This window comes from Daphnia pulicaria, chromosome 8 (assembly GCF_021234035.1).
Source record: "Daphnia pulicaria isolate SC F1-1A chromosome 8, SC_F0-13Bv2, whole genome shotgun sequence".
NCBI classification, from domain to species: domain Eukaryota; kingdom Metazoa; phylum Arthropoda; class Branchiopoda; order Diplostraca; family Daphniidae; genus Daphnia; species Daphnia pulicaria.
In genome coordinates this window covers 10,513,327-10,536,193 of record NC_060920.1, presented here as the reverse complement: position 1 = coordinate 10,536,193, position 22,867 = coordinate 10,513,327, and the positions used below count along the sequence as shown (strand labels likewise).

The following is a 22,867-nucleotide window of genomic DNA, read 5'->3' as shown; positions in this document are numbered from 1 at the left end:
CTATAATCAGCAAGTCAGTGTCCCCTATGCCCTATTATCAATTCCAAACATGGAACACTCGAACATCGTCCCGCAATTTCGCTTCTAGTTCAAAATACATATGGTGAGCATAACTGAAAATAACAAACGACTCAGCAATTTACCATCATTTTGTCATTTTCTGTTGTTGGTTATTGAAAATCAACGAATCGATAAGCAAAAAGAATCGGTCGACTGTTAAAAAATAAACAACACAATACACTATTTCTGTGATTGATCCATTTCATGGCATTTTTTCCCTGCACAGGCTCCGGGAAATGTGTTCAATAATGTAAAATAATGTGTCGTTGTCCTGCATAGAAAAGAAACGCTTTGCTACAGAAAGCACAGCACGAAATTGATATTTCAAACCACCGTTGTTTAGGAAGAAACTTAATGACCTTGTTTACTATATGCCGATTTGGATTCAGAGCAGAGAGCACCTACATATATGATGATACGTACCTATCGTATATATTGTGAATAGCAACACTGACGTGAAATCAATCTTCGCTGTGCTCTTACTGAGAGTGCAAGTTTGTTGGAAACAAAAATTGTTTTAATTCTTTTGCGTGATAAGACTAATTCCGACTAATTCATGGAGATTCTATGCCTGGTAACTAGCATCATCGTCATTGTAATCCAGCCTTCCCATTCGGTCAATTACTCCCCACCACCTATGGTGTTGATGGAAGCGTCTCCATTGAATCAAGACCATCTTGTGATTATCTTAACAGAGGTATGAAATAGTTGTCTAAAACAACGATTGTAAAATCAAACGCAGCTTTTTTTCTCTCTTTTTTTAAGTATCCCGTATCATTAAAGATCCAAAGAAATGCGACTGGCTACTTAGTTGGCATGGAAGGCGTTTCTTCTAACATACTGGACTGGTTGTCTCATCGATACAAATTTAAGTACGTGCACATTTAAAGGGGATAATCCTAATAAGAATCTCGAACGTCTCGACCTGTAAAAAATATATTTAGCTCAAATTACCAATATTTTGTGCCATGCAACTCTCATGCAATGGAACTCTGTTGCAGCTACTCGATTCTAGACATCAATGCCCCTCCACGTCCAATACAGACTCTTGAAGACGGAGGACCGAATAAACCTGGCGTTATTAGCTACGCTGTTAGAGGAGTACGCAAATCGAGGAATAACGCAAAAACCATTTGTACGTAGTGCGTAGATATTTCATTCTCGATTTTTTTTTACTCCTAGGAATGCGACGTCATTATCGCTGTCATCCAGCCAACGCCAGTTCGTTTGCAGCGATTGAATTTCGTCCATCCTTGGCTCTATACACCGATAGCCTTTATCATTCCCATGCCCGAGATATCGAAAAATAACATTGACGCCGTCATCAAACCATTTCAATTCTGGGTCTGTTATTTCGGACAATTCATACAAATATTATTAGTTTAGTTCTTAAAAAATGCATTTCTATTGTAAGGTTTGGATAGCGTTAATGATAGCTACCGCATCCGTGATCGTCACTTTGTCGTGTTTCAATCGATTCCTTAAAACAAACAGTCTACTCCCACAAAACGCTGAAAATTCTACTAATGTCGGCGTGACAGAAAACATCTGCATTTACGTATTGGGTACATTACTGAATCAAGGTACAACGTATTCGAATAAGTTAATTAAATATCATACACGATGAAAATAAACTGTTCTTCAATATTAACCACATGTTTCCTTTAAAGGTGGATACATATCAAACAAGTTCACCCCCATACGTATGGTGGTCGGGGCTTGGTGTTTCTTGATTCTGGTACTCCTCAACGTCTACAACGGAACTCTAATATCTTATGTCATGCAAACTGGTCACGCTCTACCGCTTTTAACTTCTTTTGAAGATGCCACCGAGTCAAATGTTCTTTTAGTCGTCAATAAAGGATTAGGCCCCGATATTTTTCTTTCCGTACGTTCGCGTAAATTTTAAATATTAATTTAATTTATCGTGATTGTAATTCAGTCGTTAAATTACAGACGGCTGAAAGCAAATTTTACAAAACGTTGGGTGACAAGTTGCGCGCTCATTCTAATTCGCGGTGTAATTCCACACGGCAATGCGTCGAACACGTTAAATCTTTACCGCCTCAATATGCTTTTTTGGACGTAAATTCTTACCTTTGCATGCTAGCTTGGCAATTGATTAAAGAATAATTATTTGACAGGGTGAAGTGACTTTAAAAGCTGCTATTCAAGAAGATTACCGTCGAACAGGGCAGTGCAAACTTACTATAGCTGCAAAAATTGATATTGGAAATCTAGGATACGGCTGGGGTATGGCTAAAACCAGTCGTTACCGAGAGAAATTCAATCAAGGGTATAAGTGTTGAATAACCATTTTTGATAGATCTCATGTTTCATACGCTTTTCCATAGGACCTTACGGCTTCATGAAATGGGATTGATATCGCTGTGGCAGACTTGGTTTGAACCGAATGCTAGGCCTTGCTTGAATGACAAAAATGACAATAGGAACGTCAAGAAGAAGGAGAAAAAGCAACTGACGCGAATATCTTTGGCTAATCTGACAGGAGCATTTGTTCTTTTAGCTGTTGGGTGCATGATTTCCGTTTTCGTTTTTCTGATGGAAAAAGTCGTTGCCCGATGGAAAATTAATCACATTACTGTTCTGTAAATAAATATCTTGAGCCGCATAAACTCCCTCTAGTTTGATACCACAAACATATCTCCTGCACTGAAATAAAATAGACTCTTTGCAAATTGTGACAAAATATTAACGAATACCAAGGCCAAAACAAGACAACAATTTGAAAAATTCGAAAATTTTAACTACTTGCATGAAGCAAGTGTAGTGATAAGACCCTGCTGCCTGCTAAAAGTGTCATAAAAAAGAATACGCAGGCGTCGGTCGTTCACGAGGAGTGCACAACTGGGACCGTAAAATTTCGTAGGAAAACGATTGAGATTATCAAACGGCGGCGATAGTGATGGGCGATCAACGCCCAGGTCGCACTTTAGTGAATCTACAATTACGTTTAATCGAATCTAAGGAGACGAATGCTGAATTTACGAAACAGATTGACCACCTGCAAGTCGTTAAAGAAGAGTTGAGCCAAAATCTAGAGAAATTGAAGTTGTCGTCGAAGAAAAAGGCAATCGAATCACTTCTGGAGGACCGTGAAATAGTTTCGCTATCACACCAACGAGAAAATGCTTTGATAAAGCAAAAATCATTGGCAAATGATTTGAGATCTGCAAGGAACCTGCTGCGAAAATTCAAGTTGGACATCGAATGTAGCAAAAAATCTATTACAAATCTGGAGGTAACACTTTAAATCATTATTTGATCTCGGTATGATTTGTGTATACCCTCTATTACGTTAAAAAGCATTGCAACAAATGGTCCCCGGGCTTTAGTGAACATCCGGTTACACATCCGGTACTTTCACCTAAGATGTTACAGTTTGTTCTAAATCGATCACAGGAACAATGTGCCTTGACGAAGGCGTCCATCGCAGCTACTTCCGGCGAACGTAAAAAGGTTTTAAGAGATATCGAATCGATAGCAACCAAAACAGAAGAACAACGTTTAAATATAGCTGGGCTTTCGAGCAACATAAACGAAGAAAAAATGTTGGGAGACAGACTGAAGAAACGCGATTCGGAATTGAAGTCTATCCAGGTAAAATTAAAACAACGCCAACAACGCCAAGAGAAACAAATAATCAAGTAAGGTTCCACAAAAAGAATTGCCAAATCAATATGATAACTGAAATAAATCACGAATTCAGATTGCAAGATGACATTCAAGACATTCGTGTAAAATCGAAAGACGCTAACAAGATCCTGAAGGGGAAGCTACGCAATTTAAGAGCCCGTTCGACGGAAATCAATCAACTCGGCGTTCGTCTCACTCGTTTGAAGAATTCTACTATTAAACTTACATCTTGCAAATTGTCAAGAGCCATTGTATTCCAACATTAAATACTTTACATGTTGAGTGTGTACTTTCGGTAATGCGATGTTAGACCTCCCTACTCTATCCCCCAGCTCACCCCGGATAGTAGCCACCCCGAGATAATGTCCCCCCAGATATGAGTCCCCCCTTGATTGTATCCCCCCCTAAGATGTCCCCCCCCATGAAATGTGAAGGGGGGGTTACTATCGTGTGGAAGTCACGATAGTAGCCCCCCCCCCCCCCATAGTTCGTTCACGCAAAGGGGGGGACAGAATCCGAGCCGTAAAGGACACTAGCCCCCCCCCCCCCCCCCCAAAAAAAAAAATCGTCTTGTGATTTGTGTTCCACGGCCTAGCCTGCTATAAATAAAAATAATCATTCGGCGACTTCCCGTTTTTTAACTGTGCCTGCTGCCCCACCTCTACTCCATCACACGCTCTGGACTGTACAAGAAAAGTTAAAGTGATAATTAAACGGAAATTTTTCCCAAATCGCCTAGTTTTTCATCGATATTTCAGCTGTTTGTTTACAATTGTTCCATGTAAGGAAAAGTCAACATGTTATTTATGTAAATTGAGGTAGGGTTGCTTTATTAGGATGGGGACGTATTCGCGGCTACACGACGTGTATAACCCTACCTCAATTTACATAAATAACATGTTGACTTTTCCTTACATGGAACAATTGTAAACAAACAGCTGAAATATCGATGAAAAACTAGGCGATTTGGGAAAAATTTCCGTTTAATTATCACTTTAACTTTTCTTGTACAGTCCAGAGCGTGTGATGGAGTAGAGGTGGGGCAGCAGGCACAGTTAAAAAACGGGAAGTCGCCGAATGATTATTTTTATTTATAGCAGGCTAGGCCGTGGAACACAAATCACAAGACGATTTTTTTTTTGGGGGGGGGGGGGGGGGGGCTAGTGTCCTTTACGGCTCGGATTCTGTCCCCCCCCTTTGCGTGAACGAACTATGGGGGGGGGGGGGCTACTATCGTGACTTCCACACGATAGTAACCCCCCCTCCACATTTCATGGGGGGGACATCTTAGGGGGGGATACAATCAAGGGGGGACTCATATCTGGGGGGACATTATCTCGGGGTGGCTACTATCCGGGGTGAGCTGGGGGATAGAGTAGGGAGGTCTAACATCGACATGCCAAATTCAAATGTTTTCGTCTGGTCATAGTGAAGCGATATTGGGATACTTTGACGGAGAAGTGCAACGGAATTATCATACTTTGAATTTGGGATTTTGAGGTTCAATGGAGCTGCTGAAAATGGAAATCCATGAAAAGTCCACAGCAGCACAAGTAAAAAATAGAATCACTGCTTTAAAAACTTTGACCCAGTTCGTTTAGTAAAAAAATCACCTAGAATAGCAAATTCCGCCGAGACAAAGAGAAATGCAGATGCTCACTTGTCCTAAAAACCTGGTGATGTAACCATCAAAATAAGGAAGGGTCGGTAAAAGTCGTCCTTGCCAAAGGTGCTATAATAATAACCGCTCCTGACTTTGGCGTTTACAACTAAGCCTTGAGCTTTTACCGTTCGCTTAAATTAATTCTTTCCCCATTAATTTAATACTACCAATAATTAAATTGACATTTTTCAAATTGTCAAACGCCATTATATTCAAACATTAAATACCTTAAATTTTGAGCGTGTACTTACGACGACGATTTGAAACCAAGTTCGTCACACAAAATGAATTCGAAAGAGAAATACTAAAAACATGTTCAAATATCATTTTTGTCGTGTCATATAGTCGCCACTGTCAACAAATTAAAAAGGCGCATTCTAATTTTAAAAAGGGGTCGCTTTAAATCAAATCGGCTACCAATATCGGTTCTCCATTTTGATTCATCATTAGATGAGGAGTGCTCGATCCACTCTGTTTAAAATAAGGAACGTCAAACTCGCTTTCAGTAAATAAAGAAACAAATTGGGACTTACCGCTAAAATGATTTGAGTGTCTCTCGATGTAGGGTACTTGTTGTTGGGACTACTACCACCGATAGTGGCATAGTCGCTGGATTCGCCCATTTCTTCTCCCAGATGGATGGAGGGTAGAGCTCGTCTGGGTTTTTGGATCGTGGCGTAAGGATTGGCTTGATCCGCTCCACTTGCATTGTTACTAGCACCTCCCATTCGGATTGGGCTCTCCAAATCGGGTGCCACTCGCATACTCAACTCTTGTTCCTCGTAAGGTTTGACGTATTTGTCGATCCACAAAGGATTTTCAGTGCTGTTGAGCAATTCAGAGGGTGAATGCGAAACAGAGGCGGGGTGGGGCCGATGCATCGTCGACAGCATTCGTTCTCTATTGACGGTGGAGGTGCCCGACTTGTTGTTTGATTCGTGCTGGTTGTTGGTTGCCACGACATCCCAATTACGTATGCAACAGCACGTGAAAATGACCATCACGAATCCAACAAAAAGGACGACCAGGAGAGCTATCAGGGCCATAATGGCCGGCTCTAGTAGGGCCTTTCTGGGAGCGGCTGTGGCAGAAACGACGTTGACGATGGCAGTGTCGTTAAACGAACGTAAAACGTCATAATGCAAATCGATGGCACGCAATACTTCGGACACTGGTGCGATGGTTTTATTGCCCCCACGATCGACACCGTGAACGTAGACGTCCGTCTTGTTCTTGTTGAGAGAACCGTCGTCTTCCACGTGATGCCGCATTTCATCGATGACAATCAGCAGTTGTGTAGCGTTACGTAGCTCGTCACCCAACAGCTCTCTTTCTATCAGTGCCCGTTCCAAAGGCTTGGCCACGACAATCATCGACAGCTGATTGGGTTCGTAGACCCACAGGTGAACGTTGGCAGTGTCTTCTCGGAATGGAGGAGCTTCCTCTCTCGCCACTACTTCAAGCACAAAACGATCCTGATTGTACTCGGCCATGAGCGATTCGGTGAATAGGCGTCCGTCGGTCGTTACGTGAAATGGTGAAGGCACTACTGAACCCGACGAAATCTGTGAGCCCATGTGAAACAAGTTGGACGATCGGATAAAGTAGGAGAGCGAGCCATTGATGCCGAAATCAGGATCGGAGGCATGAATTTGCAACAGCAGCTTATCACTGTTTGAACTGTAATCCACTCCTAGACAATCAAAACGATTAGTTTTGAAAAATAAAAAAAGCTGCGAGTTATCAAAAGATAGTACCAGCGTAAAAGGTCTCCCTTTCGAAATGAGGTGGATTGTCGTTAATATCCACTACGTCTATATGGACCTGGGCGATACTAGGGTCATGATCCATCGCTTGACGTTTCTCCCTCTCAGCATCAGACATCTGCAAAAGTATTTCAAATTTACCTGATGCTAATTTAAAAAGGCTACAAAAATTTTGATTAAAATCTACCTGAGTAGTTAGATACTGGTGGTCATTAGTAGCTTTGACGAGCAAATCGTAAGTGTGACGGATTTCGCGATCCAGCACTACGCGATTATAGACGAATCCGTGCGTTCGATCAATGTAAAACCAATTGCCCTCATTTCCGGCAAGAATGTGATAATAAATCTTGGCATTAGGGCCCGTGTCGGCATCGAATGCTTGCACTTGTCCGACGGCCGTGTCCGGCCGAACATTTTCTTCAATACGGAAATGATAAGGTGCCACTTTGGATCTCCGCTCAACGGGAAATTCTGGTTGATTGTCGTTTTCGTCTTCCACCATCACAGTTAGAAGCCGTAATGTTTCATACGAAGTAGTGAGGCCACCTTGATCTTTTGCGACAAGTAACAATTCAAAACTGGATTGAGCCTCACGGTCCAACTTCAGTCGCGTCCGCAATTCGCCACTGTTGGGGTCAAGCTGGAATTCGGGGGTTTCTTTGACAAGCTGTTCACCCACTCGAATATGATACGTAACTCGTCCGTTATCGCCTGCATCGGTGTCTTCAGCCTTGAGAACCAGCACCAGATGGTCTTCATCCTTGGAGTTTTCAGGAATACGAATTGTCGCGTTGGCAAGTGATGGCACAATAAATCTGGGTTTGTTCTGGTTGACACTTTGCACATTAATTTTAACGGTAGCTCGGTCGAAATTCGTCCCCGTTCCGTTTAAATCCCGCACTTCCACCGATAGCGTGTACTCCCGAGAACGGTTGGTTAGAGACAGAGCCTGTAAGAAACACATATGGTTTTATTCAAGTTATTAAATCTACTATTTTAAAAACTAGTTTAAGCCTACCGGATATAAAATCCCAGTCGTGGAATCTAAAGTGAAGAGTCCATCCTCATTTCCCTCGATGATAGTATAGCGCAGGGCAGAATTCATTCCAGAATCGTGATCAATTGCTGTGATTTGGACGATAGGCGGTGGTGGGAGTAAGGGTACTGTTTCGGCCACTGTAGCCCGGTAGGTATTATCTAAGAATTTTGGCTGATTGTCGTTGATATCTTCAAGTTGAATTTCAACTGGCATGATGGTCGTGCGTCGAGCTCCAGGAGGAGCGAGATCAGATGCGGCCACTAACAGCGTTAATGATGGAGAACGTTCACGGTCCAATCCTCCTGGATCGGTTACTGTTATGGTACCACTGGCATCAATGGTGAAGTATTTCGCATTTTCGCCCGTCAGCGAATAGGTTATAAGGCCGAAGCTACCGGCATCGCCATCTGTAGCGGAAACGGTCAAGACAGCCGTACCGGCCGCCGAATGTTCGGGAATCCGTGACTCGTAGGATTTCGAAGTGAAAGCAGGACTCAGATCATTGATGTTTATCAACGTCACTTTAACCTGAGCCATGGACGACAGGGAAGGAATTCCAGCATCGTGAGCCACAACCGTCAAATTGTATTCCGGTGAAGCTTCATAGTCCAGCCGTTGCTTGTTAGTCACAACTCCTATGATTGTTCAGTAAAGAATTAAAGGCTGCAATTTATAAATAAAACTAAATAACATCAAACCTGATCGGCCATCGATGGAAAAAAATGGATGAGGCGGCAGAAATTCGTATCGGTCGATAGGCGAATCGGGATCTGTTGCCGAAATTTTACCAACAATGCTGCCAATTGGTTGTTCTTCGGCCACAAGCTAAACATACAAAAACAACAATGTAAAAATTGTGTCACGTAAGCTGAATATTTTCCTTGTAACTTACCAGATTGATAAAAGGTTCTTCAGAATTCCGGGGCTTGCTAAAAGTTGGCGGATGTTCATTGACGTCAAGGATCGTGATGGTAATCAGTCCTTTGCTTTGCTGTTGGACAGGAGGGTCAGCCGAAGTGTCCGTTACCAACGTAGTCATCGTAACAACAGCTGCCACTCCACGGTCCAAGTTATCCTTGACGAAAATGTCGCCAGAAAGATCATTGACCCCAAAGAAACTCTGCCAAAAAGGTTTGTTTAAAAAATTTAAAAGCACAATACCCGTACAAGTGGAAAATACCTTGAACATGGAATTCGTTTTAACATCTCTTCCATCTCTGTCAACTGCAGTGATGGGCTCGACAAGGGAATAACGGAGAGAACCCGGCAGGGCATCTCGGTCGACGGCCGAAAGGGTGTGAATGATCGTATTCAGTTTGGCCGTTTCTGTGGCTTGAGCGTGTTGTGAAATCGGCACAAATTTCGGGGGATGATTGTTTTTATCTTCAACGTTGACTAAGACAGCGGCCGAACCCGTCAGTGCTGGCCATCCGTTGTCGACAGCCACCACTTGGAGACTGTAAGTGCTTTGCCTGTCGAAATTCAGCGGCTGTGTTACTTTTATCACGCCCGTTTCGGGATCAATCTGGAATTTGTTATATGAGGCGCGTTCAATTTTATAGTTGAGACGGGCATTTTCTCCGAAATCCGCGTCTTTGGCGAACACTTGCGTCACGTTGGACCCTTTGAAAAATAAATTCACTTCCGTTAGCACGAAATAAAATAAACAGGAAATTGGTACTTTTGTTTCTTACCTGGGATGAGTAATTCAGAGATGGATACGTTGTAAATTGCCTGCAGAAATGTAGGTTTGTGGTTATTGACATCACGAATGGATATTTTTAACGTGGCCGTATCTGTCTTGGTTCCATCTGACACCTAAAAAAATGAAATCATGACGAACACGCCTTTTAATCAATGAATTCAAGCTCAGTTATTAAACTTGCCAGTATATTGAGGTTGAATTCTTCGGTGGTCACTTGACTCGAATTCACTTCTATGGGTTTATTGACTCGGACTTCACCCGTTTTGGCATCCATGAAAAACATTTTCGTCGGGTCACCGTCAATTATGCTGTAGGTGAGCACCGATATCGAGTCTTCGTCTCGAGCGCGCACCTTGAAAGGCGGATCGAATTTGGTAGCACCTTCGTCAATCGATGCGTGAAAGACGAGCAATTCAAACAGCGGCGGATTGTCGTTGACGTCTCGCAAATCAATGCGCAATGGCACTAGAGCGCCATTCCCTCGCCCTTCGTCGTCAGTCACTCGCAGGATCAGGAAGTAAGCTGAACGAGCCTCGTAGTCCAAACAAGGTGCTCGGCCGGGAGTTGGACAGTCTGACACTCGGATTTGACCCGTGGACGGATCGACATTGAACAAGGTTTCATTGGTGCGTTGATCCCCAAACAACAGTTCGTACTTGAAGCCTTTCTGGCCATAGAGACCCGAGTCGCGGTCAGTGGCCGCAACAGTTCCAATTTCCGTTTCATTGGACGCTTCCTCACTAACCGACAAAGCGTAAAGTTCTCGTTCAAACACAGGAGGGTTGTCATTCTCATCCTGTACGGTAACAATGACGGTGCACGTTGATGATAGGCGCTCCTTCGACTGGGATTCACGGGCCATAATCTAAAATAACCCAGTATGAGAAATCAATCCATCAGTCTTGTCATTAACAACGTAACATTACCAAAAGAATAAACTTGTGTTGGTTTGGGTTTTCGTAGTCAAGCGGTCCTTTTGCTAGTCGAATGCCGACGTTAGTTGAACCCACACCGGATGTAGGTTCGACTACGAACAAACCAGATGAATCAATCAACTCCAACTCGAACATGGCGTTGAGATTCTGTTATTTGAGTTCAAAAGCATACGTAATTATGACGGATCAAGGCTACAGAAAAGTGCAGTCATAAAAACGGGATTGATCGTAAAAAGAAAACTTACCGAGTCGCGGTCGGTTGCCACAATATTGAGACCGCTGAGGGGCGTGCCCGAGGGAAGGTTCTCGTGAATCAGAGCAAAGTATTCATTCTGATTGAATCGTGGCGGTTCGTCGTTGACGTCCAAGACAATGACATTCAAAACCTGTTCGACCGACTGACCGTCCCTTGCAGTGACCCGAATGGTAACCGGAAGGAAGCCATTGAGTGCCACGCTCTCGCGATCTATAGCTCGAGCTGTCCGTAGTTCGCCGCTGGTCGAGTCCAGCTCAAAGAGATCCCCCGTGTTCTCCACCAATTGGTAGGTCACATTTCCGCCACCCACAACTTCGGCCGCCAACGTCAAGACTAGCGTGCCGATGTCGTCTCCTTCGGACACAATTCCCGTTAGCGGTCCGGTATAGACTGGCCGAGATTCTTCACGACTTGCATCAGGAACCAATATTTTCACTTCGGCTCGCGATGTGTGCACTCCATCCTGTCACATGACGACCAATTATTTCGATTTTCTTAATCAACGGAAATATCAAATGAGTTACTCACGTTGGCAATAAGCGTAAAGGTGAGCTGGGTCCCCAATTCGATAGGATCCAATGGCTTTCGAGCGACGACGCTGCCACGAAATAGCGACGCGCTCGACAGTTTGGAAACTATGTCAACGTGGTCGCAAATGGCAGGGTTCTAAAGACAATTTTCAAAGGAGGAACTAAGCTAGCTGAATTGATTGCACCAAGCATGAATTGAATACTAACATCAGCGCAGGTGACTTCAATTATCTCGCCCACAAGATCGGCGTCGTTGACTATGAATTCTTCAAGGATCGCTGCTCCCGACAAACTTCCGTCGTAGGACGCCTAAAATGGGGAAACGCATTAACGTATTTTTATGGAATGACGAGTTAATAACCCGTTATGTAAGTTAGTGCCACGCCTTTTCAGGGAACGACAACTTCAAAGGAAAGGAACTTTTCCCTGCGGGGGAAAAAGCATTGGTATATATTGTCTAGCAAGGCGTGTGTTGATAGCTCGAAAAGAAAACGAAATCGACTCGCAACAAAAAACCACCATTTGAAAAATAAGCTGATGAGTCGGAAGACAGATGGCAAAAAAAACATGTGGTTTGTTGTTTTCGTCTCTTTCTATTCCGTGTTATTAAAACCGACATGCAAGGTATTAATTATTTACCTGGGAGAAAGTAGGCGGATTATCATTCTCATCCGAAACAATGACAGTGATAGGAATTTCTACCGAGGCACCGGATTCATCGGAGACGCCAACCGTCAATTTGATAGAATCGGTGGTCTGAAAATATTAATGAACAGTCGTTATTTATGTGATTAGCGATACTGATCTTTTGACACTGATTGTGAATGCATAGCTTAGTTGACATACTTCGCGGTTCAGAGGTTGCGATAGCGTCACATCCCCAGTCGCTTCGTTGACTATGAAAGCTTCCGTGCCACGAATAAAGAACCGTAGACTATTGCTGCTGTTGGTGACGTTATTGCTCAAGCCGCCGCTTTCGTCACTTTTCACGGGCTCGGTTGCGCCGCCGGAGGGCGAGGCTCGCAACGTGTAGACCACTGTGCCGGTCTGCGTTGTCTCAGAGACAACCTGTTGATTCATGTCGGCCGTGAATACCAGAACCGACGGGCTGCTTTCGGTTTGAGCCCGACATACTGGAAAAATGTATCGACATAATAAATAGTTTCGTTAACGTTGTTTATGGCATTAATAACACAAAGCATGGGGAGAGTGGAAAAGGTTTAGTGGGATATCGGAAAGAAACAATCGTTTTCTCCTGAAACAGACAGGGAAATTTGTTGTCCGTGGGAAATTCAGATATGGATGACCAATTAATGAGAATGGTTAGATTTCTTTCTCACCAAAATCTTTGAGAGAATTCACAATAAAACGAAAACTAGATGGAAATCGCTTCGTTTTTGTTTTCGTTCGTGAGTTAAAATTATTCAAAAGTTCAAACTGGCTTCTTCTTTATTCTCATTAAAAAGAAAAAGAAGAATCGGTTGCTTTCTAATGAGATGTAAAAGAAAATCTTGGAGGATTCAAACAACTTGTGTGTAGGATTGGACAGAGAGTGATTGGCATTTCACGAAAGTAAACAGGTTGTATCTCGACCCAAGTCTCGGAAAGACGCATTTTCTTAAGGTTAAGTTCCATCAGAAAACACAACGGAATCTAGAAAATGGCTATTTTTTCTTACCTGAACAAATGGTAACAATCCACACCAATGACTGGAACATGGCGGAGTTTATATCCTTTTCTTTTCTTGAAGAAAGAGGGCCACTATTGCTGGATTAGACTATACGAAATGGACTCGGCTGCCATGGGGCGAAGAACGGCATTCGGGGTTAAAAATCGATTTGCTTGTCCGTTTGGTCAGCGTGAATGATGTCGTCGTGTTCAGTTTGTTTTTTTTTGGCTTGTTTATTTGGAAGATGGCCTTGAGACCTTGAACTCACGAGGTCCCCCAGCCGCTAATAAAATGGAAGCTGTGTTGTCGAGACCTTGAAAGAAGAGGTAAAAAGAAGACGCACAACACACAAAGTTATTATTACAGCCAACATAACACCGACTAAAGAACGTCATCATTTCCTACTTCTCACAAGCATGCTTATATAAGGCAACAAATGCTTCCAATTGCCGTCTCGACACTCTTCCGCTCTACGTGCCAACTTTTTTAAGAAAGGGAGAATGAACCTAGACGAAACTCACCGGCACTTTAGCAGCATCCACATTCAATTCTTGTGGCCCTTGAACCTCGAGTCATCTTGCTGACCACTTGAAACCACCTTGTTTCCTCCTTTTTTAAAAGTCAGTAAACTTGATCACTATTTTGTTTGAATGAGTAGAAATCCTGGTAAATTGGGGTTGAAAGGGCAACGAATCTCTTCTTGGTGACACTTGGAAATCACTATATCTTTTCGTTATCTTTTGAAATTCTTCTGCCAGCTCAAAGTATCCAACTTGCTCAGAAGACGCCAGACTAAGAAATGATTCGTCGTCTGGTGCAACTTTACCTGAGGCGCTTTACCTGAAAACTAGTAGAAAAGGGAAAGAAAAAAACAACATTAAACACATCCCTCGTTCGCTTGCCCCCCGAGGCCGTTAAGATAGATCAGCAGAACTTGAAAGTATTTGTGTAAAGAATAAGAAGTTTTTCAACTTTGATGATAGCCAATGGCCACATTTGATTATTGATCTACTTTATTCTCACAGAGAAAAAGCCATCTACTAGTATTTTTATTCAAGCATAATTTATAAGAAGAAGACCTCAGGTTATTATCACGAGGAACAGCGACGAAACGAAGAAATGGCTTGGGGAAGAAGTAATGAAATAAGACCTTGAATTGGTCGTCGACTCGGTGTTTTCTTTTCAAGGTAATCGTCTCAGCCGACAACGTCGCATTTTATGTCAATAACAAAAAGATAAACATAAATTTTTCTGCAACATTTTAGTTTACGTTTTGATGCCATCTATAATGAAAGATATGAATACCAGCGGTGATAATCTAAATCCGACCAACAAACCTAAGGTACTTAACTTTCACTTTTTATTAATTATTATTATTTTTTTTTATATTCATAAGTTTTTTTGTTAAATGCAGCCCAAAGCGACGCGACCCAAGCCAGTTTACTTATGGACCACATCTGATGTTCAAAAATGGTTTCGACGTCATTGCAGCGATTTTTACACAGTGTACAGTGACTTGATGATTCAGGTAGTTTGTTTTTATTACCATTTTTACGCTGACAAATGAATTTGACATAATTCTGTATACCCTGCAGCACGGTATATGTGGGAGAGCATTGTTAAGAATGAATGACATTTCCCTCGAGAGGCTTGGCATTCACAATGCAGATCACAGAGAAGAAATCTGGCGTCAAATTACAAAACTTCGACTGAAAGCAGACATTTTAGAAATGAAAGATATGGAAAGGCGTTCTGATCTTAACAACTAATTATCCATAACTCCATTGAACAATCAACCAATTGTGTTCCACTCTTCACTGTAACAGTTGCTGTGTTATTTAGGTTTTATTTTGAATGCCAACTGATCTGGTCTGTGTATCTCTCAATTGATGGTATATAGTTTGTTTCTAATAAATGTAAATAATTTTGAATGTGTTCATTCTAATTAATTCAAGTTCTCTTTTACAGTTGCAGCCTCGTTAGATTTGAAGCTGATAAATGCTGACTGTTTAACTTAGATATTTCCAAGGAAAGAAATGATTTCTTAAATTTTTTAAAACTGTAAACTATGAAAATCAGTTTACAATCAGAAACTCTATTTTGACCTTTAGAATGGTTGATTTATTTAAGGAACTCAACACTAAGTATTGAAGTTAATTAAACAAGTTCATTGTCATACCTGGCATGAAACCTCATTATTTCGCATTACCTAACAACGAAGTCATGCGAAAATGCCATACCCACTACAGTTTGGCGGTAAAGTTTGTTTCCTTTACATGTTCTACGATTCTGTCAGCCTCACGCCAACCAGTCTCAACCGCTGCGTGTACGGTCGAGTAACGGTGGTCGTGGGTTGCCTCACCGGCAAAGAACAATCGAACAGAACCGTTTGAATCGATGACCGGTTCGGCCAGATCCGATGGACAAACATCAAGTTCTACACTTTTTTTGGATCGAAAACTGTAAGACCCACAAAAATGAGGATTGCTTTGCCATAGAGAGCGAATAACTCGTGTTGGCTCTTCATAGGCGAAATCTGTACCGACAGCTGTCCGCAGCATTGTGGAACATTTCATTAGTACTTCATCCTCTGAACGAGTTTCAAATTGCCGAGCAGCAGAACCTGTTACCCAAGCAATTAGTAAGTTGGGCTGGCCACGAACTGTGGAGAATCCAAGAACTCTGTCTTCCCATTCACCAGTCACTTTTGAAGGGTCGGTGATGAAATTGACTCCACCCCACTCCGAAGTCCACCAAGGTTTGCGAAATTCGAGGAAAATTTTATTTACCGTCCCAAAACCTAATGCCTGAAATTAAAAAAAAAAAAAAAAAAGTTATCTCAATTGATTTTCAACGTGTTTGATTGTTTTCTCACTTCAATGGCTCTCCTCTTCTTTTCAGGCAATAAAGGGGTAAACAATTTGTCAGCCCTATCTTTCAAAACCCCCAACGAACAAGTAACGAGGACCATATCAGCATAATACGTTCTATCACTGCAAACCACTTGCACTCCACTACTTGGAGCGGAATTCCAACGAATGAGATTAACTGGAGAATTCAATTGGATTCGATCCGATAAGGAAAGCTTCAATCCGTTACTCGTCTTTGGAACATTTTTCTGGAAAAAACAGCAACAACGTTATCTAATATCGATACGTACAGGTAAATAGAAACAAATTTACCATCAAGATATCGAATAGAACAGAGTAGCCACGTTTCCACACCGTGGTGTAATCTTCCTCAAGGAAGTAGTGTAGAGATTCCACCCCATATGTCTCCTTCCAGTCATCAGCACCGTCTTCAATGTTTTGCGCAAGCTGAGCCCAATCCAGTAGATCCAGTGCTGTCCTCCGATCCATGGTGGTTAAGGCCCCTTGATCCAAGAGTTGTCCATACCTTTTTAGAAAATCTAGTTTATTAACTTAAATTACGAATTACTGTACATACTATAGTTAATCTATACATTTAATCATTAGTGTGACCTTCATTCTCTCATAGCCATGGTACAACTGGCACGATAGGCTTAGAATTTGAAAGTCACTTCAAGGAGACAAAGAAAACATTTTCCTTACTTGTTTTCATAGTATTCGCCCAAAGATTTTTTCCAAATGGGAAGTTCTCTCTTTGAGTCATCGTAAATTCTTTCTAGGATTTGTTTGAACTCTCTCAATTGCACCGGACTTATTTTGCGCCCATCTGTGTAGGCCATATTCACGTCATTTGCATGTCCAGTCGATTCGAGGGTGAATAAATCATTCCATGTCTCTCCTGCGGCGGCAGCTAATGGATAAATGACGTTGCCTTCTTTCCCGTGAACCCATTGCGCTCCCATTTCCATTACACTCGATCCTTTGAAAAAAAAAATCGTATTAGTTTGAATATTCTATACTATCTAGTAGAATAAATCGGATTTTGTGTGGAAGAAAAAAGAATTACCAAACGGAACAGTGTGAATGCGACCACCGATACGATTTTCAGCTTCTAGGATCGTGATTTTAGCAGGATCGAACCCTTTTTCTATCAGTCGCGATGCAGCCGCCAAACCGGCAGCTCCGGCTCCAATTATAATCAAAGTCGTCATAATTGTAGTAGTTTTTACGAGAAGAAAATACGTCTGTTGAAATATTTAGCTAAAACGGGGGTCTTCCAATGATGATAGCTGTTGGGGCGAGCTTCAGAACTGAGAAAGGAAACGTCGTAACGGAAGCTTAATATTCCAACTGAATCTTATGATTGACTTTGACAGACTTTTATCTGAGCTTTTATTTACAGTTTAAAGAGTGAAAAGCTCGACGAAAATAAAAACGATTTCTTCACCTGCAAGAACGCGCATCATTTTGCGATCCTTGCATGCAGTTATCATTTGTTAGATTAACTTATTGTTATTGTTTTGTTTTTTTCCAAACCGTCTAGCCTCACTGAAACGCCCTAAAAAATACGGTTGTTGATTTTATCTGGCCTCTAAAAAAAAGTGCTATCCAAGTAAACAAAACAAAAAGTTCCCAAATACGTTTCTAATCTTGGTAAATAACCCGATCGCAGATATGTTTGTTTGTCTTTCAACACAATTAGATCTAATAAGAGCAACCACGAAAAAGAATCACAAATTGTAATTCCAACCTGAAATATTGTTTTATTTAATAGCAATTCAATTACTGGACAATATTATGGTCCCCAAATATTTTAGTCGGTTCTAACAGTTAAGACACTTAATAAGGCTTAAGAAAGATAATGCTCACTATAGTTTGGCAGTCAACTGAGTATCTTTGATCAGTTTTAGGATTCTATCAGCCTCACGCCAACCAGTTTCAACCGCTGCGTGTACGTTTGAGTAACAATGGTCGTGAGTTGCTTCACCGGAGAAGAGCAATCGAACGGAACCATTCGCATCGACGACCGGTTCGGCCAAATCAGATGCCCAAACATCCAAGTCTCTGCTTTTGTTCGATCGGTAGCTGTAAGATCCGCAGAAATGCGGATTGCTGTACCACGTCGTGCGGATGATTCGCTTTGGCTCTTCGTAGGCGAAATTCGAACCGACCGCATCCCGGAGCAAGGCAGAACACTTCCGTAGTACCTCATCCTCTGAACAAGCTTCACACTTTCGGGCAGCTGGTCCACTAATCCAACCAATTAGTAAATTGGGTTGGCCACGAACTGTTGAGAATCCCATCACTTTGTCGTCCCAATCGCCAGTTGCTTTTGAAGGATCGGTGAGAAAGTTGACCCCACCCCACTCGGAAGTCCACCAAGGTTTATGAAAATCGAGAAAAATTTTGTCGACGGTTCCAAAGCCTAGGCCCTAAAATGTGTTTTGTTTAAGTTAAATCAATTTCAATATCTTTCTTAAAATTAATTTTTGCTCACTTCAATGGCTCTCCTCTTCTTTTCAGGCAATAAAGGGGTGAACAGCTTGTCAGCCCTATATTTCAGCACTCCCAACGAACAAGTAACGAGGACCATGTCAGCATAATAAATGTTATCACTGCAGACGACTTGCACTTGACCGGAATTCCAACGAATGAGATGCACTGGCGAATTTAATTGGATGCGATCCGATAAGGCGAGCTTTAACCCGTTGCTTGACTTGGGGATATTTTTCTGGAAGGAAAGTCAGACGATATGTTATCAGTAAAAAAAAACAAAAAACAAAAAAAACAGGTAAATAATAGAAAAATAAAAACATCATAATACCATTAGAATATCGAATAGAACAGAGTACCCGCGTTTCCACACCGTGGTGTAATCTCCTGCGCATTCGTGGTACTCTAGAGAACCCACTCCGGATGTATCATTCCAGTTATCAGAGCCGTCTTCGATATTCTGCGATCGATGGGCCCAGTCCAAAAGATCTAGAGCAGTTGAACGATTCATGGTAGTAAAAGATCCTCGATTCAGATGCTCACCATATCTAAAATAACAGAAAATAACAATTAATTCACTACATTTTAATAAAAATAATTTGATTCCATAGTAGCTATAGGTCATCATCTTTATCAAGAAATCTCTCTAACAACAGTTATCTACTGTGTTGTCTTTCAGGGGGTGTGCCAGATAATTATTCAACTTAGGAGATAAGTGAAGTAAATAAGTCCTTTACTTGAATTCAAAATATTCGCCCAAGGATTTATCCCACTGGGCTAGCTCTTTCCTGGAGTCGTCGTAAATGCTTTGTAAAATCTTTTTGAATTCATTCAATTGTACGGGAGTAATTTTTCGTCCGTCTCTATAGGCCATCTCCACGTCATCTGCATAGCCAGTCGATTCGAGAGTGTGAATGTCCGTCCGTATCTCTCCAGCAGCGGCAGCCAATGGATGAACGACATTGCCTTCATGTCCGTGAACCCATTGGGCTCCCAATTCAATCAAGCTCGACCCTTAAAAAATTATTCACACAGAAATTAATTTTCCGACGTTATGCAATATTTAGATTGTAATTGAAAAAATAAAGTTACCATGAGGAACAGTAAGAATCCGGCCACCAATACGGTTTTCGGCTTCTAGAATAGTAATTTTGGCAGGGTCGAATCCTTTCTCAACAAGTCGGGAAGCAGCCGCCAAACCAGAAGCTCCAGCTCCAATAATAATCAATGTTGCCATGGTTAAGGACGTTATTAATTAAATTGAGCAGAGCAAATGCTAAACACGGGAAAAAAGTAAAGATTTTTCCTTTTAAGAAATAGTCGAAACCGAGCAGAACGTTCGACAGGGGTGGAACACTAATAAAAAAAAAAGAAGATACTTAAAACTAAGCACTACAGAGACATGGACTTTGAACTGACTCTTGATTTTTATCTGCATATTCATTTTCAGTTTGGAGACGGCGGAAACGGCATTGAACCCAATACGAGTCCAAACCAAACCAATTCGTTTGTGTTTGTGTTTTTGCTTTTCAATTCAATCTATAGAATCCTTACAAGGCCAAGCGCAAGGCAAGGATCAACGAGAAACACTTTACGTAATAACGCCGTTACATTCTCAAGCGCCACATTCATTTGTTCTTCTGGTCTTCTGTAACGCTTCGTTCAACATCCCGAAACAGAAGTTGTCACGCAACGCACGCACAGATTGGTTTTTTAATTTACCTGATTGGGCAATTTGGAAATGAAATTTGCCCTTAATTTAATTAGAATGTGGTGATTTCCAACATTTAAAAAAATAATAATAATAACCTTCAGATGTACAATAGTACTTTTTTAATAAGAATAAAAGATATGCATTTGTGTCGAGGAACATACTGGAAAAGTTGGCTTACTTAGTGACAAAACGTCAGCATTCTCTTTGTAATTAGGCTGTCAGGGAGCCTGAATTTGATTGACAGCTGTATCGTGACGCAATACGGTTGATCATCTTTATTAGCTGGAATCAACTTCCGAGTCGCTTCACGAGAAAGCAACTTCAACTGGCTTCCCAGAGCGACACAGTCAATGGTTGTCACAACCCCCGATTTTTCCCAATAATTCTTTGTGTTTTCAGCCGTACGCCCTGCTGTCAGGAATTCCGTAATGGAATGTTGATACAAAGAAACACAATCGTTAGTTGCCTACATGACATAGATGAGCGATCAAGAACATACCCTCCAGCCAGGGCTTATATTTTTGTGCATAAGCTTCTAGTGGAATGTTTCACATAACCGGCCAGACAGAGAAGCTACTAGGCTTCTTAAGATTAGAACGTTTCAAAATGTTCAATGAATACGGAGACCGTCACCTTCAATGTCAACTGAAATTGAAACTTTCGAATTCTAGAATCACGAAACTTTGGGACGACGATAAGGAAGTTTAGACTTCCGTTCAGAAATGCGCAATTTTATGTTTACAGGGAAGTTTTCTGCTATATTGTTGAAAACCGACTTTTTTTTCTTCTTTTTTTGTTTGTCTTTATCTTCATAACTGCCCGAACACGAGTAGCAACTGCTGCAGCCATAACGAGCAAACTTCAAGGACAGTCCAAAGTGCCAAACTCGCAGCTCAGGCAGTGCCAACTATGTTATGTAATCAAAATTGGCAATGAGCCAATGAAGCCGTGTATGGAACACTTTAGCTATTGAAATGTAGCAAAAAGCGGAGGTGCCGGTGTGGCGGCATAAAAATTTATGGTTGCACTTTGCTTGAAGTGCTTAAAGTTAAAATATTTTTGAATTCGATTGTTAACCGGCCTGGTCTGCAGTCGTTCTACAAATGAGCTAGTTAATGAACCCCTAAAAAATATAGACTATACATTCGGCCTACCTTTAATCTTGGGAAACATGGCCGGACATCCGTAAGTGCTCCATATCCGGAAGAATATAGTTGAATCCATCACTCCTCGTGAATACACCCACGCTCACAAGGGTGGGCAGAGGTTATTTAAAGAAAGGAGAAGAAGAGATCAGCACTTGGTAGTTTCTCCAATCAAGAGGGATGCTGTTTATCTAAATAAAAAATAAAAATTAGTTATGAAAAATTTTGACAGTTAACAATAACAACTAAGGAAAAATTTTTAATGAATCAGTGGGACAGTGGGTAAACCTTAATTGTTAATAAACATGAGAATTAAAGGTTTCCGGCTAAAAACACAGTTTCCATGTAAAAACACTGAATACAAATGAAGGATGAAACAAGTCATGCATTATTCAATTACCTAGCAGGTTGCAAGAATAAAAGTTACACAAATAATTACCCATCGATCATAATGAGATTGTTTCTGGTGGCAGGTCAATACCAGCACAAGAACAACTTGTGTGTTGTGTTGTTATGATGGCTGGCTCAGGCCTAAAATCTGTCCAAAAGAAAAGATTTCACAGTGCAAACCGTTGCAAACAAACTGCACCAACAGGGGGATTACATGACAAATGCTAGACAGGAACTAGCATTTCACAAATTTTGAACAGTTTCAACTCTTCTAGTTTTATTAAGTTCCTATAGTAATTCCGTTAGGGATCTTGGTTTTATGTACCTACCAAAAGCATTGAGAGTGACATGGATGGATGGAGAGCCGCGACATCAGACGAGTTCACACGACTATCACATTTTTGAAATTTTATTTCTTGCCAGCAATGGCGATCGTCCCGTTTTCTTTATAATCTGCATGATAATCTGAAACTTCGTCTCTTTTCGAAAACTTGTAATCAAAAGAAAAAGCAGACGACATGTCGATGCTTGAGTTAAGATATCGATAGAAATAAAAATCGACCCCCCCCCCCCCCTTAAATCCAAACCGCTCAGAATTTTGATTAAGTTGTTCGTCTCAATAATCCAATCTAAAGGGGAATTATTTACTACTAATATTCCTGTAGTGTAGGGTTCAGCAAAAACTTTTTCCATTTCTTTCCTGAGCTACTGTTTATAGGTGTATTATGGCATAGTTACCAAACCCCTAAACATTACAACATTTCCATAAAAACAAAACAATAAATCCAAATCGCTGTATTTTACGCATGCCTGATTTAAACAATTATTTATTCCCGCGCAGGAATTTGGAATGTGGTAAGAGTGCATTTGATTTATTGTTGACTGGCGGACATTTTTTTTATTACTACACCAAGTGTGATAATATTCAGCTCAAGGTAAATCTTAAAATCTATTTAAGTCAAGTGCGAAGGTCGT

The 22,867-nt window shown here is 41.4% G+C and overlaps 4 protein-coding genes and 2 long non-coding RNA genes across 10 annotated transcripts; 3 read left to right on the top strand and 3 right to left on the bottom strand.

The window, feature by feature from the left end:
• The first annotated feature begins 3,414 nt into the window (after window positions 1–3,414).
• On the top strand, window positions 3,415–3,994 carry LOC124311480. The gene is made up of 2 exons (XM_046775998.1): window positions 3,415–3,728; window positions 3,791–3,994. The coding sequence occupies exons 1-2, from the start codon at window positions 3,454–3,456 to the stop codon at window positions 3,981–3,983; spliced, it is 468 nt and encodes a 155-aa protein (XP_046631954.1). The 5' UTR covers window positions 3,415–3,453; the 3' UTR covers window positions 3,984–3,994.
• Window positions 3,995–5,553: 1,559 nt separating this feature from the next.
• Window positions 5,554–14,102, bottom strand: LOC124310832 (cadherin-87A-like). Its single transcript, XM_046774890.1, has 18 exons — window positions 13,802–14,102; window positions 13,290–13,593; window positions 12,458–12,744; window positions 12,251–12,367; window positions 11,819–11,920; window positions 11,610–11,747; window positions 11,071–11,544; window positions 10,817–10,972; window positions 10,072–10,755; window positions 9,880–10,003; window positions 9,366–9,808; window positions 9,078–9,305; window positions 8,884–9,010; window positions 8,165–8,820; window positions 7,334–8,095; window positions 7,138–7,264; window positions 5,914–7,073; window positions 5,554–5,851 (listed from the first exon to the last, which is right to left on the bottom strand). The coding sequence occupies exons 2-18, from the start codon at window positions 13,327–13,329 to the stop codon at window positions 5,780–5,782; spliced, it is 5,697 nt and encodes a 1,898-aa protein (XP_046630846.1). The 5' UTR covers window positions 13,330–13,593; window positions 13,802–14,102; the 3' UTR covers window positions 5,554–5,779.
• A 109-nt stretch (window positions 14,103–14,211) lies between these two features.
• LOC124311629 lies at window positions 14,212–14,808 on the top strand. Its single transcript, XR_006910048.1, has 3 exons — window positions 14,212–14,467; window positions 14,546–14,622; window positions 14,695–14,808. It is a non-coding gene; the product is annotated as an uncharacterized LOC124311629 (long non-coding RNA).
• A 570-nt stretch (window positions 14,809–15,378) lies between these two features.
• Window positions 15,379–17,361, bottom strand: LOC124311941 (spermine oxidase-like). Its single transcript, XM_046776308.1, has 5 exons — window positions 17,217–17,361; window positions 16,853–17,129; window positions 16,463–16,676; window positions 16,156–16,398; window positions 15,379–16,087 (listed from the first exon to the last, which is right to left on the bottom strand). Exons 1-5 carry the CDS (start codon window positions 17,359–17,361, stop codon window positions 15,524–15,526), a joined length of 1,443 nt encoding a protein of 480 aa, XP_046632264.1. The 3' UTR covers window positions 15,379–15,523.
• Window positions 17,343–22,347, bottom strand: LOC124311120 (spermine oxidase-like). Of its 5 annotated transcripts, XM_046775437.1 has the most exons (9): window positions 22,222–22,347; window positions 21,942–22,040; window positions 21,512–21,693; window positions 19,736–19,855; window positions 19,381–19,657; window positions 18,975–19,191; window positions 18,648–18,881; window positions 18,020–18,582; window positions 17,343–17,460 (listed from the first exon to the last, which is right to left on the bottom strand). In XM_046775437.1, exons 3-9 carry the CDS (start codon window positions 21,579–21,581, stop codon window positions 17,376–17,378), a joined length of 1,566 nt encoding a protein of 521 aa, XP_046631393.1. In that variant the 5' UTR covers window positions 21,582–21,693; window positions 21,942–22,040; window positions 22,222–22,347; the 3' UTR covers window positions 17,343–17,375. The 5 variants fall into 5 exon arrangements, with proteins under 5 accessions (XP_046631393.1, XP_046631394.1, XP_046631395.1 ...); XM_046775438.1 differs by lacking the exon at window positions 21,942–22,040 and having other exon boundaries at window positions 22,222–22,336; XM_046775439.1 differs by lacking the exons at window positions 21,942–22,040; window positions 22,222–22,347 and adding an exon at window positions 20,536–20,768 and having other exon boundaries at window positions 19,736–19,999; window positions 21,512–21,580.
• Window positions 18,510–19,653, top strand: LOC124311688. Its single transcript, XR_006910132.1, has 4 exons — window positions 18,510–18,602; window positions 18,674–19,155; window positions 19,323–19,453; window positions 19,513–19,653. It is a non-coding gene; the product is annotated as an uncharacterized LOC124311688 (long non-coding RNA).
• Window positions 22,348–22,867: the final 520 nt, after the last annotated feature.

Excerpts from the sequence above, each read along its gene's own strand:
- LOC124311480 (XM_046775998.1), top strand. The coding sequence starts at position 3,454 with ATGTTACAGTTTGTTCTAAATCGATCACAGGAACAATGTGCCTTGACG. Across the intron at positions 3,729-3,790 it reads CAAGAGAAACAAATAATCAA|ATTGCAAGATGACATTCAAG; the intron begins GTAAGGTTCCAC and ends TCACGAATTCAG.
- LOC124310832 (XM_046774890.1), bottom strand. The coding sequence starts at position 13,329 with ATGTTCCAGTCATTGGTGTGGATTGTTACCATTTGTTCAG. Across the intron at positions 12,745-13,289 it reads GATTGTTACCATTTGTTCAG|TATGTCGGGCTCAAACCGAA; the intron begins GTAAGAAAAAAT and ends ACATTTTTCCAG. Across the intron at positions 9,809-9,879 it reads CTCTGAATTACTCATCCCAG|GGTCCAACGTGACGCAAGTG; the intron begins GTAAGAAACAAA and ends TATTTTTCAAAG.
- LOC124311941 (XM_046776308.1), bottom strand. The coding sequence starts at position 17,361 with ATGACGACTTTGATTATAATTGGAGCCGGAGCTGCCGGTTTGGCGGCT. Across the intron at positions 16,677-16,852 it reads GGCGAATACTATGAAAACAA|GTATGGACAACTCTTGGATC; the intron begins GTAAGGAAAATG and ends TTTTCTAAAAAG. Across the intron at positions 16,399-16,462 it reads TTCTATTCGATATCTTGATG|AAAAATGTTCCAAAGACGAG; the intron begins GTAAATTTGTTT and ends TGTTTTTTCCAG.
- LOC124311120 (XM_046775437.1), bottom strand. The coding sequence starts at position 21,581 with ATGGATTCAACTATATTCTTCCGGATATGGAGCACTTACGGATGTCCG. Across the intron at positions 19,658-19,735 it reads GATTCTTACTGTTCCTCATG|GGTCGAGCTTGATTGAATTG; the intron begins GTAACTTTATTT and ends TAATTTTTTAAG. Across the intron at positions 18,882-18,974 it reads TTCTATTCGATATTCTAATG|AAAAATATCCCCAAGTCAAG; the intron begins GTATTATGATGT and ends CTTTCCTTCCAG.